The 15,529-nt window shown below is 41.0% G+C and overlaps 1 protein-coding gene across 2 annotated transcripts in view; it reads right to left on the bottom strand.

Moving 5' to 3' along the window:
- Nucleotides 1-249: 249 nt before the first annotated feature.
- Nucleotides 250-15,529, bottom strand: part of fbxo21 (F-box protein 21) — a 54,123-nt gene continuing 38,843 nt past the window's right edge. For both annotated transcript variants that reach the window (XM_068055128.1, XM_068055130.1), the window contains 2 exons: nucleotides 5,818-5,975; nucleotides 250-1,702 (listed from right to left, as the gene is read on the bottom strand). In XM_068055128.1, coding sequence (XP_067911229.1) covers nucleotides 1,530-1,702; nucleotides 5,818-5,975 — 331 coding nt within the window. In that variant the 3' untranslated portion in view covers nucleotides 250-1,529. The remainder of the gene's footprint in view (nucleotides 1,703-5,817; nucleotides 5,976-15,529) is intronic.

The raw sequence follows: 15,529 nt of genomic DNA, 5'->3' as shown, positions 1-15,529 counted from the left end.
GTGTCTCAAAAATTTCCTCTGGTTGATAGTTTGACAGTTTCTAATCAACACTCTCTATCCAGAGACAGACCCATCAGATATGATTTGAGGTGGTTTATCTGGTTGGGACAGCTGACATGGTGGGTTGCCAGCAGAATTCTTTTACACCAGAAAAACAGAGCTTTCATTCTATGAAAAAGACATTCCTTGCAATGTTTAACACACAATTTATGTGAGAAGTATATGAAAATAGACTGACAAAATAACATCTCCAGGAAGCTCATTTTATTGTCATACAATATTTTATACAGATGTGTTCATTAATGGAACACAGTTTTGTATTATGACTTATACAATGGGACACTGCAAATCATCAACAGTAAATCAAATGCCTCAGTAATGGGCATTACCAAATGAGATATATTTTCTGTATCTTTTTCATCATTATATATATTTATGTATATGTGGGTTCCCCAAACTCGTAAGGTGCTGAAAACAGAGACATTTTGTCGAAGCTTTTCATCTTGCACTCATCAGGACAAATCACAAGAATATCAATGTAAGGGAAAGCAACAAATTTATACTGTAATAGAGGAGAATGCTGATTGGTTGGCAAGTGGACTCTGGTTGGTAGAGGCGATGCCATGGAGAATGCACCAGTTTATTTGAGCAACAGGTGAAGCTAGCTGTTTCACGCTGCTACTCTGCAGTAGCAACGCATGTGGTGTTCGCCACTAAAAGGATGTTGCCATCAAGCCAAAAAGATGTTCTGCCTATCACGCAAATGAGTAATGTGAAATATGAATTTCAATGCCAGTGCGATACTAGGTATATCGGCCATACGTCCCAAAGACTGGTGGATTGTTTGCAACAGGCAAGGTACAGTCCATACCCAATCAGCCCCTGCTTGAAAAACTCAAAACAGTGTCCAACATTAGATGTGATTCCACGATTGGACATTTGCTAAATAATCCTCAGTGTGCGAAGAATTACGCTAACAACCAATTTAAGATTGTCAGTCGGGCTCGCAGTGTGGCGCATTTATGCGTACTGGAAGCTACATATATTAATACACAGTGCCCTGTTCTTTGCAGACAGAAAGAACATTGCGCCTGTTTCAGCTAAACAAAATAAGTGACAGCCTTTCGCTGGTTCATTCCTCCAAGCAATGCCTTGACCAGAGTCCAGTCTGGTTTAAATTCTAAACGAAGCTTGGCAGTTAACTCTCAGTCACCATAAACTGGTGAATTCTCCATGGCAATGCCTCTACCAGAGTCCAATTGCCAACCAACCAATCAACACGCTCTTCTCATACAGTATAAATCTGTTGCTTTCCCTTACATTGGTAATCTTGCCATTTGTCCTGATGAGTGCAAGACAAAAAGCTTCGACAAAATGTCTGCTTTCAGTGATAATTTATATACGGTGCAAAAGATGCCCTGAGATACTTGCAGCATTTTTCCAAGCCTGTACTGATGAGACTCACTTGGTGTATTCTGTTCATTAAATACATGCTCACTGCAACGCTTCATTCGTTCCTGAAAAATGACTCAGGAATGGCTATATACCTTCTCCACAAGTTGTGATGTCAGCATCATGTCATCTGGGTACTGGATCTGCAGCTCCTCATTTGCAACATAGTGTGTGCCAGAAAATTCTGAAAAGTAGCGACCAACTTCTTGATGGCCTATTTCCATTGGTGATGGATTAAAAATCAGGTTTTCTGCAACATTAAATCAGGACACAAATTTAAAACAACATGTAATTACAGATTATATATATTTATATATACGAAATATCCAGAACTAGTAGCATTCTTACTTCTGCATGGGTAGATTAACTAAAGCTTAAGTCAAAGATCAGCTAAGGAGTTGGGTATTGCTGTAAACAAAAGATGGGGAAAAATTGGTCATGGATCTAACTTCCCCAACCATGCTGTAAATCTAAATGTGAACTCGTGGTCAATTGTAGCTTTGTGAGAGAGAATGCTGCCATGGTAACAGAATTTTAAATATTAAGTTACAGATTGTAACCACAAGATATGCAACTGGATGGCCAGGTATGGGCTGGACTACCACTTCAGTTTCTTTGAAATTGATTGTGAGGGCCAAAATATTATGCTGCCTGAGCAATGCAGTCAGATAATAAAAGGATGTGCCCGAGAGTGTGGGCACGTGACACACAGTCATCAGCAAACAGTTTGTAATGAATGGTTATCTGCATGACTTTTTGGTTGAGCACGCAGCCAACAAAGATTGAAGATATCGGTGGCTGTGTGGTATCGAATATAGATGGTCCTGGCAAAATTCTTGAGCCCCTCAAGCAGTATCTCAGAAAACACTACACTGAACTGGGCTAGGGCAAGAACACAAGCTAGTGATTGTAAATGGTGATCACACTCCAATGTGTGTTGTCTGGTGTTGTGCAAGAGTGTCATGAAGTGACATTCAAAAGGTTTTTTTTGCCCTTTCACAGCAGGTAGTTGTGGAGGGACACTGTCGAAGGTTTGGAATTAGATCATCTGCTTGGCAACCTATTCAAGGTTTAGATGGCACCCAAAAGGAACAGCAAACAAACAATGAGGAATAAATAAAATATATCATACCACTAAGAATACAGTTTAGCACGGTTATGAACATAAGGCACACATAGTTTTTAAGCTTTATTTAATCTTTTGAAAAACATTTAACAGTTTATTTCAAGATTTAATGCTACAGCAACTGAGCTATTTTAAAATATGTTTCATTTCATGCACAAAATAGTGTTTTTCTTTACTTTGGACACGCCAACTAACAAAGCTTGCTACTGTGGGCTGAATCTTCCAGGTAGGCGATCAAGAGGGTGCCTCAACATGGAGGTGCCCTCAGAGGGGTAAGTTTAAAATAAAAATTCAGAAGGGCCAAGCAGGCAGCCCCACCGGATAGATAAAGGAGCTTGTGGCCTCCACACACAGTGGGAGGCGGCTCCACTGCCGGCAAAATGCTGGCAGACCATTTAATCGCCCCTAATTGGGGCGTTAAAAATGCTAATTGGCTGCCCACCTCCATTCTGCAGGCAGCCGATCTGTCTCCCTGCCTTCCGCAGTGGTGGGAATGCGTTAGAGAGCAGTCCCGACACAGCTCCACACTATTCCCCAACCCCATGTTCCTGCTATTTCCCACCCCCTCACCCCACCTCCAAGGCAGGGCTGAAAAATTCTGCCCCTTATCTTTCAACCTGATACTGTAATGCAGCAAATCGAAGGTCAATTAACAACTTTTATCCAGAAATAATTCCTCATCGTAAGGTTAGGATTCAATCAATCTTAAACTCAGTAAGCAATGAGAAGCTCAGTATAATTCAGCCGACAACTGGCCTTCCCTACTTGCCTGTGCTCAACATCCCTCCCTATGCCATAGCTCTGACCGAGAATTTGCCTTCAGGGGAATCCCTAGCATGTATCAGCTTTCTACAACTCTCCGGTACAATTTATTGAGAACATCAGCTTGCTGCATCATCCAATATCAGCACCAAGTTATCAATGGTAATAAATTACTCTACAAATTACACATAGAATCATAGAATGGTTGCACCACAGAGAGGCCATTCACCCCTTCATATCTGTGATAGCTCTCTGCAAGAACAACTCAGCTAGTCCCACCAGCCTGCCCTTTCCCTGTAACCCTGTAAAAAAAATTTTCTTCAGATAATTATGGAATTCCCTTTTGAAAGCCATGATTGAATCTGCCTCCACCACACTCTCAAGCCATGCATTCCAGATCCCAAATACACACTGCGTAAAAAAAGGTTTTCCTCATGTCGCCTTTGGTTCTTCTGCCATTCACCTACATCGGTGTCCTCTGGTTCTTGACCCTTACGCCAATGGGAACAGTTTCTCTCTAACTACTCTGTCCAGATCCCTATCAAATCTCCTCTCGACCTTCTCTTTTCCAAGGAGAAGAGATTCAGCTTCTCCAATCTATCCAAGTAACAGAAGTCCCTCATCCCTGGAACCATTCGCGTAAATGTTTTCTGCACCCTCTCTCTCCCCCCAATACTTTCACATTCTTCCTTAAGCACGGTGTCCAGCATTGGATACAATATTCCAATTTAAGCCAAACTAGTGTTCTATAAAAGTTGAACATAATTTCCTTGCTTTTGTACTCTGTACCCCTATTAATGCAGTCTAGGATGCTGTATGCTCTATGAACCACTCTCTCAACCTTTCCTGCCACCTTCAATGATCTATGCACATATACACCCTCTGCTCCTGCACCCCCTTTAGAATTGCCCCCTTTATTTTACATCGCCTCTCCGCGTTCTTCCTACCAAAATGAATCACTTCACACTTCTCTGTATTAAATTTCATCTGCCATGTGTCCATCCATTCCACCAGCCTGTTTATATCCTCTTGAAGTTGATCACTATCCTCCAAGTTTGGTGTCACCTGCAAATTTTATAATTGTGCTCTGCACAACCAAGTCTAGGAAATTAGTGAAGATCAAGAAAAGCAGTGGTCCTAGTAGTGTCTAGAAGTGTTTATTTTCTCCTGTAAAAAGTAAAGGGGGCTGTGTATCTTTAAGATGGAGAGAAACTTTTATATTCTCTGGGAACAGGGTGAGCAAGCAGCAAGCCTGTTTCCTAGGCAACAGCAGGAGAGGAGAGGCCACCTGCTGCATTGCATCAGTTGTCTGTGTGTAAAGACTGGCTAGAACTGGCAGTCCAGCGAAACATGCTCCTTGAAGGAAGGAAGGATTTTGTCTCTCAGCAGAAAATCTACATTGATCTGAAGGGGGAAAAACCCCTGAAATGGAATCTTTACATTGTTGGAGATAGCAAATTCCTTTTTACTTCCAATCTCTAAGAATTCTCTACCTCAGGAGTGACTTTCTGTTGCCTTTTTGTGTTTCTGGAAGTTCTAGAATTCTCAGTAAAGTCTCTACTGATATAATGTCAATTTAAAAATCCAGATAGACCTGTTGCTATATTCCTTGTTGAAAGATCTGTGTGACGCTTGCTGCAGCTGAAGTACTTTGAAGGCCTATCCATTATAAATTGTTCGTCAAATTCGCCTGGAAACTTTGAGTAGCATCTGACTATTTGACTCTAGGACAGCTCACCAACCAGGAACATAACTCACCAGGACTTACAACCCAGCTACTTATTTTATTCCCAAGCAACAGCTCTAATTTTAAACATCATTTTTAAACTGGTTAACCACTGGGTTTTTGAATGTATGTGTGCGTGCATGAGGGAGGAGGAAGAAGTAGTTACAAGGTCTTTAGACCTAGATTTATCTCAATATGGTTTAAGATTTATTTTATTAATAAATAGCTAATTTGTTGTTGTTTAAAGATATCTGGTTTGGTGCATTTTATTCTGAGGGTTACTAAAAAGCGTTTAATTTGGCTAATTTCTGGTAGGTGGGAAACTTTAATAATATGCTGCGACCTGAGGAGTAATGGGACTGAATTGACAGTGCATTACTCCCGCTTCGGCCGTAACAGTAGCAACCCACTGTATACCTTTATTCGGTCTGAAAAACACCACTATTCTCGTTTTCCTATCACTGAGCCAACTTCATACTGTCCCTTTTATTCCATGGGCTTTGACTTTGCTGAAAAGCCTGTTATGTGGCACTTTATCAAATGCCTTTCGGAATCCATATACACCTCATCAACCGCATGACCCTCATCAACCCCCTCTGTTACCTCATTAAAAAACTCAAGTTAAACATGATTTGTCTTTAATAAATCTGTGCTGGCTATCCTTAATTAATCCACATTTGTCCAAGTGACCATTAATCTTTTCCTGCATTATCGTTATATAGGCACATTATAGATCAGAGTATTTACTTACCTTGTGCAGCATATCTGCATGAACCATCCTGGACAAGAACATTGTAGAATGGCTGGTCAGGCCCATGTGGTAGATTATGAACTCCCATAGTTCTCATCCAATCCAACCCCATCATACACTTGGAATCCCATCCATATATCACACAGTCATAAGCATACCTAAACAAAAAAAATCCATAGATGAATAAACCTTTAAACTATCATTTTTGATTCATGGCCATTGAGAATCTAGGAATCTAGGCATGCATTAATTACTGTCTTGCCGCACGTCCTGGGATTTAAAAGATAAAGATACAAATTGTATAAATTAACCAATCAGGTGTGAGATGCACTTCTCTAACCATTCTATGATTCCATATATAGAAAAGTGAAATAGAAGACACAAATGGACAACAGATGACAAGGGGAAGTATAAGACAGCTACAGACACACACACTGTAGAAGCAAAATAGAATGATAGAAAGAATTAGGAGAAAGAATCAAAGATCGTTACAGATGACGGAGATAATTTATATTTTTGTCTATGACCAACGCCACAGACCAGCTAGTTATAAAGTAAGGTGGTACTGAGGATAGAGGTTTTATTAACAGATACCCATCTAAAAACACAATTAAGAAACGTAGACTTGTGCATCCCATTTGGTTCATCTGAAATAAGTCTACACCAGAAAACTAGCTTCGCAAACTGAGTTATTGCAGTGCAGTGGAAGAATTAAACTGCATTCAAGAAAATTAAAAACTTATAAATCATGCATCAGGGCTTAAATTAAAAACCAGATTATTTTGAATCTGAATAAAAATATGCAAAACAGAAGTGCAACTATAAGATGACCTATTGGTATAATAAATAAAATAGGTCCCTATTACACATGTCTGCATCACTGGGGTACAAGGTTGCTTAAAAATGATCAAACTACTGCAGCTAACTAGCAGTTGCAGATCACAGACTTAATCGTCTATTTGTAGACCATATGAACACAGGCCAAACAAATGCGATCTGCGTATAGAAAATAACTGACTCATAAGCAAGACAAACCAGATATGCCTCAATCACATAAGCATGGATTGTTCCGGTACAGGTCACATATGTGTGGTGTAAGGATTGAGTTCAACCAGCTGTGGAGAATAGGTCACACATGCACAAAGGCTTTTAACACAGAAAATACACTTGTCCAAGTAAATTTAACAATGATGTTCTGAAATATTGAATGCCATGTTTTCGTTAGAAGATTAATATTGAGCTTTAGATATTTTAGTTACCCAGAGAAGTAAATGGCAGCTGAAAACATTGAGGTAATATTTAGAGCAATTCGATTAACTTTGCTTCTGAAATATCTTCTTGGCAGGGTTCAGAGCCTGAAGATTTCTGATGTTCCCAATTGTTTTTGTTGAGATTTGGGGGCTGATTTTGCCTGTGGGCAATAGTGTAAAACGTTGATTCAAATCAATGGAAATTAAAGTGGGGACAGCTGTGTATTAGGCAGCTGTAAAACGGGTGATATCTGATCAGCTGTCTATTATATAGCTCTCCTAACAGTCAACATGGATTTATGAAAGGGAAATCATGTTTGACAAACCTGTTGGAGTTCTTTGAGGATGTTACTTGTAGCATAGATAAAGGAGAACCAATGGATGTGGTGCATTTCGATTTTCCAGAAGGCTTTTGATAAGGTTCCACACAGGAGGTTAGTAAATAAAATTACAGCACATGCAATTGGGGGTAATATACTGGTATGGATTGCGAATTGGTTAAGAGTCAGAAAACAGAGTAGGAATTAATGGGTCATTCTCAGGATGACAGGCTGTTATTAGTGGGGTACCGCAAGGATCAGTGCTGGGGCCACAGCTGTTCACAATCTATATAAATGATTTAGATGCGGGGACCAAATGTAATATTTCCAAATTTGCTGATGACACTAAAAAAGGTGGAAATGTAAGTTGTGAGGAGGATGCAAGGAGGCTTCAAGGGGACATGAACAGGCTAAGTAAGTGGGAAAGAACATGGCAGATGGAAATAATGTGAAGAAGTGTGAAGTTATCCACTTTGGTAGAAAAACAAAGATAAGAGCATTTCTTAAATGGAGAGAGGTTGGGAAGTGTTGATATCCCAAGGTGTCCTTGTTCATGAGTCACTGAAAGCTAGCATGCAAGTGCAGCCAGCAATTAGGAAGGCAAATGGTATATTGGCCTTCATCGCAAGGAGTTTTGAGTAGAGAGTAAAGAAGTCTTGCTGCAATTGTATAGAGCCTTGCTGAGACCACACCTAGAGTATTATGTTTTGGTCTCCTCATCTAAGGAAAGATATACTTACCATGGAGGGAGTGCAACAGAGATTCACCAGACTAATCCCTGGTATGGCAGGACTGTCTTCTGAGGACAGATTGAGGAAACAGGGCTAGTATTCTCTAGCATTTCGAAGGTTGAGAGGTGATCTCATTGAAACTTTCAAAATTCTTTCAGGGCATGACAAGGTGGATAGAGATAGGATGTTTCCTCTGACTGGTGAGCCAGGGGACAGTCTCAGAATAAGGGATAGGCCATTTAAGACTGAGATGAGGAGGAATTTCTTCACTCAGTGGGTGGTGCCCCAACGGGCTGTGGAAGCTCTATCATTGAGCATGTTCAAGACAGAAAGAGATAGATATCTAGATACTAATGACATCAAGGGATATGGGAATAACACGGGAAAGTGGCGTTGAGGCAGATGAATTAGCCATGATCTGACTGAATGGTGGAGCAGGCTCGATGGACTGAATGGCCTACTCCTGCTCCTATATTCCAACACGGTGAATTAACGGAGACGGTTGATAAGGGTAGTGTGGTTGATGTGTACAAGGACTTTCAAAAGACATTTGATAAAGTACCACGTAATAAATTTGTGAGCAATATTAAAGCTCATGGAATTAAAGAGACAGTGGCAGCATGGATAAAAATTGGCAAAGGGATTGAAAGCAGAGAATAGTAGTGAATGGTTGTTTTTCAGACTGAAAGTAGTACACTGTCATCGCCCAGAGGTCAGTATTAGGACCTGTGCTCTTTTTGATATATATTAACGACCCAGGTGTGGGATACAGAGTATAATTTCAAAGTTTGTAAACGACACAAAACTCAAATGTAGTAAATAATAAAAGAAAGGTTACAGATTTCAGGAGGACAGACCGACCAGTGAAATGGGCAAAATATATGGCAAATGGAATTTCATACAAAGAAGTGTGAAATGATGCCCTTTGGTAGGAAGAATCCGGAGAGGCAACATAAACATAATGGTACAATTTTAGAAGGGCATGTAGGAACAAAGAGACCTGGATGTATATGTACACAAGGCTTTGAGGTGGCAGGACAAATTAAGAAGGCTGTTTAAAAAAAACACATGAAATTCTGGGCTTTATTAATAGGGGAATAGAGTACAAAAGCAAGGAAGTTATGCTAAACCTTTATACAATACTGGTTAGGCCTCCGCTGGTGCAGTGTCCAGTTCTGGGAACTACACTCGGAGAAAGATGTCAAGGCCTTAGAGAGGGTGCAGAAGAGATGTATTAGAATGGTACCAGGAATGGGGGACTTCAGTTACGTGGAGAGACTGCAGAAGCTGGGATTGTTCTCTTTAGAGCAAAGAAGGGCAAGAGTAGATTCAATAGAAATGTCAAAAATCATGTCTGGTTTTGATAGTGAAACTGTTTCCAGTGGTAGAAGGGTTAGTAACCAGAGGTCACAGATTTAAGGTGACTGGCAAAAGAATCAAATCTGGCATGAGAAAAATAATTTTTACACAATGAGTTGTGATTTGGAATGCACTGCCTGAAAGGCTGGTTAAAGGAGATTCAATAATAAAACTTTCAAAAGGGAATTGGATAAATACTTGGAGAAAAAATTTATAGGGTTATTGGTGCAAAAAAAAACAGGGGAGTAGGACTAATTGGTTTGCTCCACCAAAAAGCCAGCACAGGCATGATTACCTAAATGGCCTGTTTCTGTGTGGTAACATTCTATGATTCTATGACACATGGGTTCTCAACCAGGGATCCATGAGAAGGGTTCATGGGTTCTGCCATAAATGACCTCCAGGATTTAAAGAAGAAAAATACACCATCAGGAAAAAGATGGGACCCAGATGAGGAAACTGGCAGTTCTGACCCCCAACCGGGACCTCTGTTTTCCCCCTCCCGATTGTCTATGACGACTGTGGCAGCTGCCATTGAGACCAGGCCCCCGCTCACTACGAAGGGAGAGGCGCAGTGGTCATTGGCTGTTGAGTGCAAATCTCCTCCCCTCACCCCGCCCTCCTCTCACAGGTCCCACTGCATAATTCGTCCCTCACATTTGTCCTAATGCTACGCACCATGAGCTGTTGCTTTCCCCTCCCCTTAGCTAACTGAGGCTGTTGCTCTTCTATTTTCAACCCTGCTCCCCAATTCCTGTCACTGCCACATGTCACCAGTGGCAAATATGACCCATTCAGTTCAAGTATCCTGCGACTTCTGAAATCAGCCAACGGTAGTTTAGTGTGTGGGTACGTTGGTTCCATTTCAGGTTTGAATTTTTTGTCCTGTTTTTGTTAGTGTGGTTGCAAGTGCGAATCACATGAAGGGCAAGAAAATAGGTGGCAGCTGCAAGGAGGAAAGTAGCTGCTGGGGTCAAACAATGAGTCGCTGTCTTTATGAAAGAACAGAGTATGTCAACATTGGGAAACTGTAATTTGTACCCCCATTTTCTCTCCTGACTTCAAAGGGTTGAGGCACACCGTAGTATAGTTACAAGGATACCGGCTACCCTTTGATGTCTAACCTCATTCATTACTCACCTGTGAGTTTATAACTTGAGTGTTAGCAATCTTGCTCTACCAAGAAGGCATCATAGGCAGACCTGATAATTCATACCCAATGTTGGCCTCAGCTAGGATTTCAATCTTCTAGGATTGTGTTGGAGTTGCCAGGAATAAAATACTGCTGTGAGCAATTTGGACCGGGGCGGGCGCGAAATCATACGGGTCTCAATTTTTTTTCCCATTTTCATTGCATACTTTTATTTGTTATAAAAGTATTGGAGATGGAGGAAATGCTGTTTGACTGACAATCAAGCAGACAACCAGGATCAGCTGATGTGCCAGGAACAGGAGGAGAGGGAGTCAGGGGTTGAGGGGAAAGGAGGGAGAGTGAGGGACAGGGGATTGAAGCTCATATGAAGAGAAAAATAGGGAGTGGGATGGGCATGGGAACCCGCATATTTTGTCAAGAGAACAGCAGCAGCAACATGGTGAGTTGGAGTTATGTCAAGATCATTTTTATATAGAAAAAATACTAGTGTTACAGGGATCCGTGGAATTTTTATAACATGGGGGTCGGGGGTGCTCTGAAGAAAAAAGGTCGAGAAGCCTGTTATGACACATTCAGGCTACTTTGGGATCACAATGAACATCAGAAACTATAATCTGCATTCCAGACTACTCACGAATAAGATCTACTAAACTGTTTGAATAAAGCTACTATTAAAGATGGTGAGTATGCAGTGTGGTCAACCCAGGGTTACTTGTCCAGGAAACTTCCCACTCAATTCGTTATCATATTAAGGACAGGCAGCTGTCAAGAGCATGCCAGTTCTATAAACCACTTTAAACCTATAAAGCAAACACAATTTTTTCCTGGCAACCTACAAAAGGTATAACAGATATCCAGTAATTTTACAAATTCTTTTTGCTTTAGAGTAAGCAACCTTTGCATTCAAATTTAAGATAGGATTTTTTTTTTTTTAAAGTATTGGATTAGACCAACTAAAAACAGGTTATTGAATACTTTCATGCATATTGACAAAGAAAGGAGACACCAGTTTCTGTCAAAAGAACAATTCGGTTCTCGTCTTATAATTGAATGTTGATCATCTGTTTTCCTGTGTAGATTTAATCAGCGCCAAATATTCTGCATCTCACAGTCCATTAACAGTTCCCACATTGTTAAATGCAAACATATAATGATGGCTTCAACATATAAAAATAACCCAAAAGACTCACATTTACAGCTTACCGCAGTGATTGTTAGTTTCATTTTTTAATCTGATGGGAACCCCAAGTGGATTACAGTCTGTAATGCAATATTTAGCTGCTCTTACTGATTGCTTCAATGACATACTTGGGTTATCAAAACCCTTTTTTTTGAATTGCAGCCTTCTTGCCACCTATGCTATAGAAAATACCAATCCAACTAACTTTTATAAAATGCCTTTACCTCTAGCTTAATTATAATGTAATCTATTTGGTTCCTTCCATTCTATGTGCCAAGCTTGCCAGATTTTGCTGAAAAACTAATGGCAGCTGAACGTCGCAAACTGGTACTGATGCACAAATCAGCTAGCAACCTTTGGTGAGAAGAGGTACTCCGTGAACTGAGGATTGCCACAAGTTGCTGGCCAATTTGCGCTGCTCCGCCATTAACTTGCAAAAACTGTATCTCATCCTTTACCTCACCATCATTTACAGGAAGTTGCTGCATGTGCACATTTAATGTGTTAAGCTCACTACAAAAAATTGCATTTAGTAATCAAAGTAAGTACTCTGTACAATGTGGTAATTGTTAATGGTTGCCAATCAACTCCTCTTGCCCAAAAAGCACACTATAAGTAGAGTCTCATTCTTTCAGGTTCTGAATTATTTTAGATCTTAAAGTCAAATTTTACATTTTTGACTTTTTTCTTATTTTTCCTATCTCTTTTTTCTCTCTGAATTCAATCTTCCTTTCCCTCTTTTTATTTCTCTCTTTGTGCACGATCTCATTGAATAACGGAACAGGCTCAAGGGGACTAAATGGCCTACTCTTGTTCTTAGGTTCCTATGAATTCACCTATTCTAATTCACTCTCCCGCTTATTTCTCAATCCTTTCATCTCATTGGTTAAAGAGATAGACGGTTTGCCCTGTTGTTCACCTAGCTGCCCTGTTGTCCTTGCTGCACCATCAGCTCACACTTCCAGCAACCTTGTGCGTAACAATTTTTAAAAACTAAACATGCAGTTCTAAGTCTAATGCCACTAGATGCCCCCAATCAAGCAAAATCTGGTCCATTAAAATGCTGTGATAGAAATAGTTACAGGCAGACTGTGCTGTGTTACAAGAACATATAGTACAGATTGTCGAACTATTCATGACTAATATATAAACAATTTCTCTATTTTACATTTCAAAATTCTACCTACATAATTAAAGTGAGCTTCAAATTTTAACCTTTAGAAAATAGAAAATTCTGGACAAAATTATTTCTGGCACTAGGATAAACATTGTGTCAAGTAGCAGCAGCTCCTCCAATGGCTGACAGTAAGTCAAGTCACATAGAAGCAGAAGGTCCTAGATTGGATCCCCTGTCTACGCTGAGTTAGCTAATTTCAGCTAAGGCAGTGGTAGGGATGGTACAACTGGCCTCAATGTATTAAGTAGAGAAAAATTAGCCACAGGTCCCTGAAGGTGGCAGGACAGGTAGATAGAGTGGTGAAGGCGGCTTATGGAATGCTTTCCTTTATTGGCTGAAGTATAGAGTACAAAAACAGGGATGTAATGATGTAACTGTAAAAAACGCTGCTTAGGCCACAGCTGGAATATTGCGTAAAGTTCTGGTCACCACATTACAGGAAGTTCATTGCTGTGGAGAGAGTACAGAGGAGATTTACATGAATGTTGCCAGGGCTTGAAAGTTGCAGCTATGAAGAAAAATTGGATAGGCTAGGGTTGTTTTCCTTCGAACAGAGGAGGCTGAGGGGCAACTTAATTGAGGTGTACAAAATTATGAGGGGCCTAGATACGTTAGACAGGAAGGACCCGTTTCCCCTAGCGGAGAGGTCAATTACCAGGGGACACAGATAGAAGGATTAGGGGGGACATGAGGAATAACTTTTTCACCCAGAGGGTGATGGATGTTTGGAATTCACTGCCCAGATCGGTGGTGGAGACAGAAATCCTCAAATTTTAAAAAAAAACGTTACCTGGACATGCACCTGAAATGCTGTAACCTGCAAGGCTACGGACTAGGTGCAGGAAGGTGGGATTAGATTGGACGGCTAGTTTTTTCAGCTGGTGCAGACATGATGGGCTGAATGGCCTCCTTTTGTGCCATAACTTTTCTATGGTTCTATTTCAATTCCTATTTGCTAACAAGCAATTCCTACTGAAAATGTACATGTTTGGGGAAAAGTGGAAGCGAGTCATGTTATGAAGGTAAGTGACTTTTTTTCTATCGAGAAACACAGCTCAGGTTGTACAGGATGCAGAGGTTGCAAACAACTAGTTTAGCCAGAGGTGGGGTGGAGTGGCAATTATATGGAGTTAGTGACGGGGGTAAAGCCAATGGCTTTAGTCTTCCTGATGTTTAGTTGAAAAATCACCTTTCCTTACGGTCAGATATGCAACAGGACTTTTAGATGAAAAAGTCAGGTTTGTTGCTTGGTAGACCTTCAAGATGTGTGTGTGGATATTAAGACTTCCAGTTTGTCAAGAGTTTAGATGTTTTTATTGGAATTAAAGCTGCAAAATCACAGCTAAGATTATCCCCACCAGGGCAGTCTGAGAGCTCTCCGCTTCTTCCTTGGATGAAGGGTGAATCAGTCCCCATCCGCCTGGCTGAACAACTTCTCCTTCAATTCCACTTACTTCCTCCAAATAAAAGGCATTGCTATGGGTACACACATGGGACCTAGCTATGCCTGCCTTTTTGTGGGATACATGGAACATTTATTCTGGACGATTGAGCTCCCTCCCTCACCTCTTTCTCCAGTATACCGATGACTACGAATGCAGTTTCCTGCTCTGCACCTGAACTGGAAAATTTCATTAACTTTCTTTCCAATTTCTACCCTTCTCTTGCCTTCACATGGTCTATCTCTGATTCTTCCCTTCCCTATCTCCAATTCTGGGGACAGACAATCAACCAATATTCACTATAAGCCCACTGACTCCCTCTCAGCCATGATCATATTGAATGGTGCAGCAGGCTCGACAGGCCAGATGGTCTACTCCTGTTCCTATTTCTTATGTTCACAGCTACTTTGACTACACTTCCTCACACCTTGCTTCCTGTAAGGAGTCTACTCCATTCTTCGAGTTTCACACCATCTCGATTTCATCTGTTCGGCGATGCAACCTTCCATATTAGCACTTCCGATGTCATCCTTTTCTTCAACTGAGGATAACCCCCATCATGGTTGATTGTGCTCTTGACCACATCCATTCTATTTCACGCACTTCTGCTCTCATCCCTTCCCTCCCAGAACAACAAAAGGGCTCCCCTTTCCCTCATGTTCCACCCCACCAGCCTCCGTATTCAATTGATCATATCATAACGGCACAGGATGCTATTCAGCCCATTGAGTTTATGCCAGTAGAGCAATCCAGTCATTCCCATTTCCCCGCTCTATTTACGCAGCCCTGCAAGTTTATTTCCCTCAAGTGTCTGGACAATTTCCTTCTGAAATCAATCATTCAAGCGATCCCACAACCAACGCATCAGATCAAAGCTCTGCAGTCCTGCCGCGTCCAGTCGTAAATGGTGATGGACAGTTAAACAACTAACAGGAAGAGGAGGCTCCACAAATATCCCCATCCTCAATGATGGGAGAGCCCAGCACTTCAGTGCACAAGACAAGGCTGAAGCATTTGCAACCATCTTCAGCCAGAAGTGCCGAGTGGATGATCCATCCTGAGGTCCCCAGCATCACAGATGCCAGTTTCAGCCAATTCGA

Source organism: Heterodontus francisci, chromosome 23 (genome assembly GCF_036365525.1).
Source record: "Heterodontus francisci isolate sHetFra1 chromosome 23, sHetFra1.hap1, whole genome shotgun sequence".
Classification (NCBI taxonomy): Eukaryota; Metazoa; Chordata; class Chondrichthyes; order Heterodontiformes; family Heterodontidae; genus Heterodontus; species Heterodontus francisci.
This window is presented reverse-complemented; position numbering and strand designations above follow the sequence as displayed.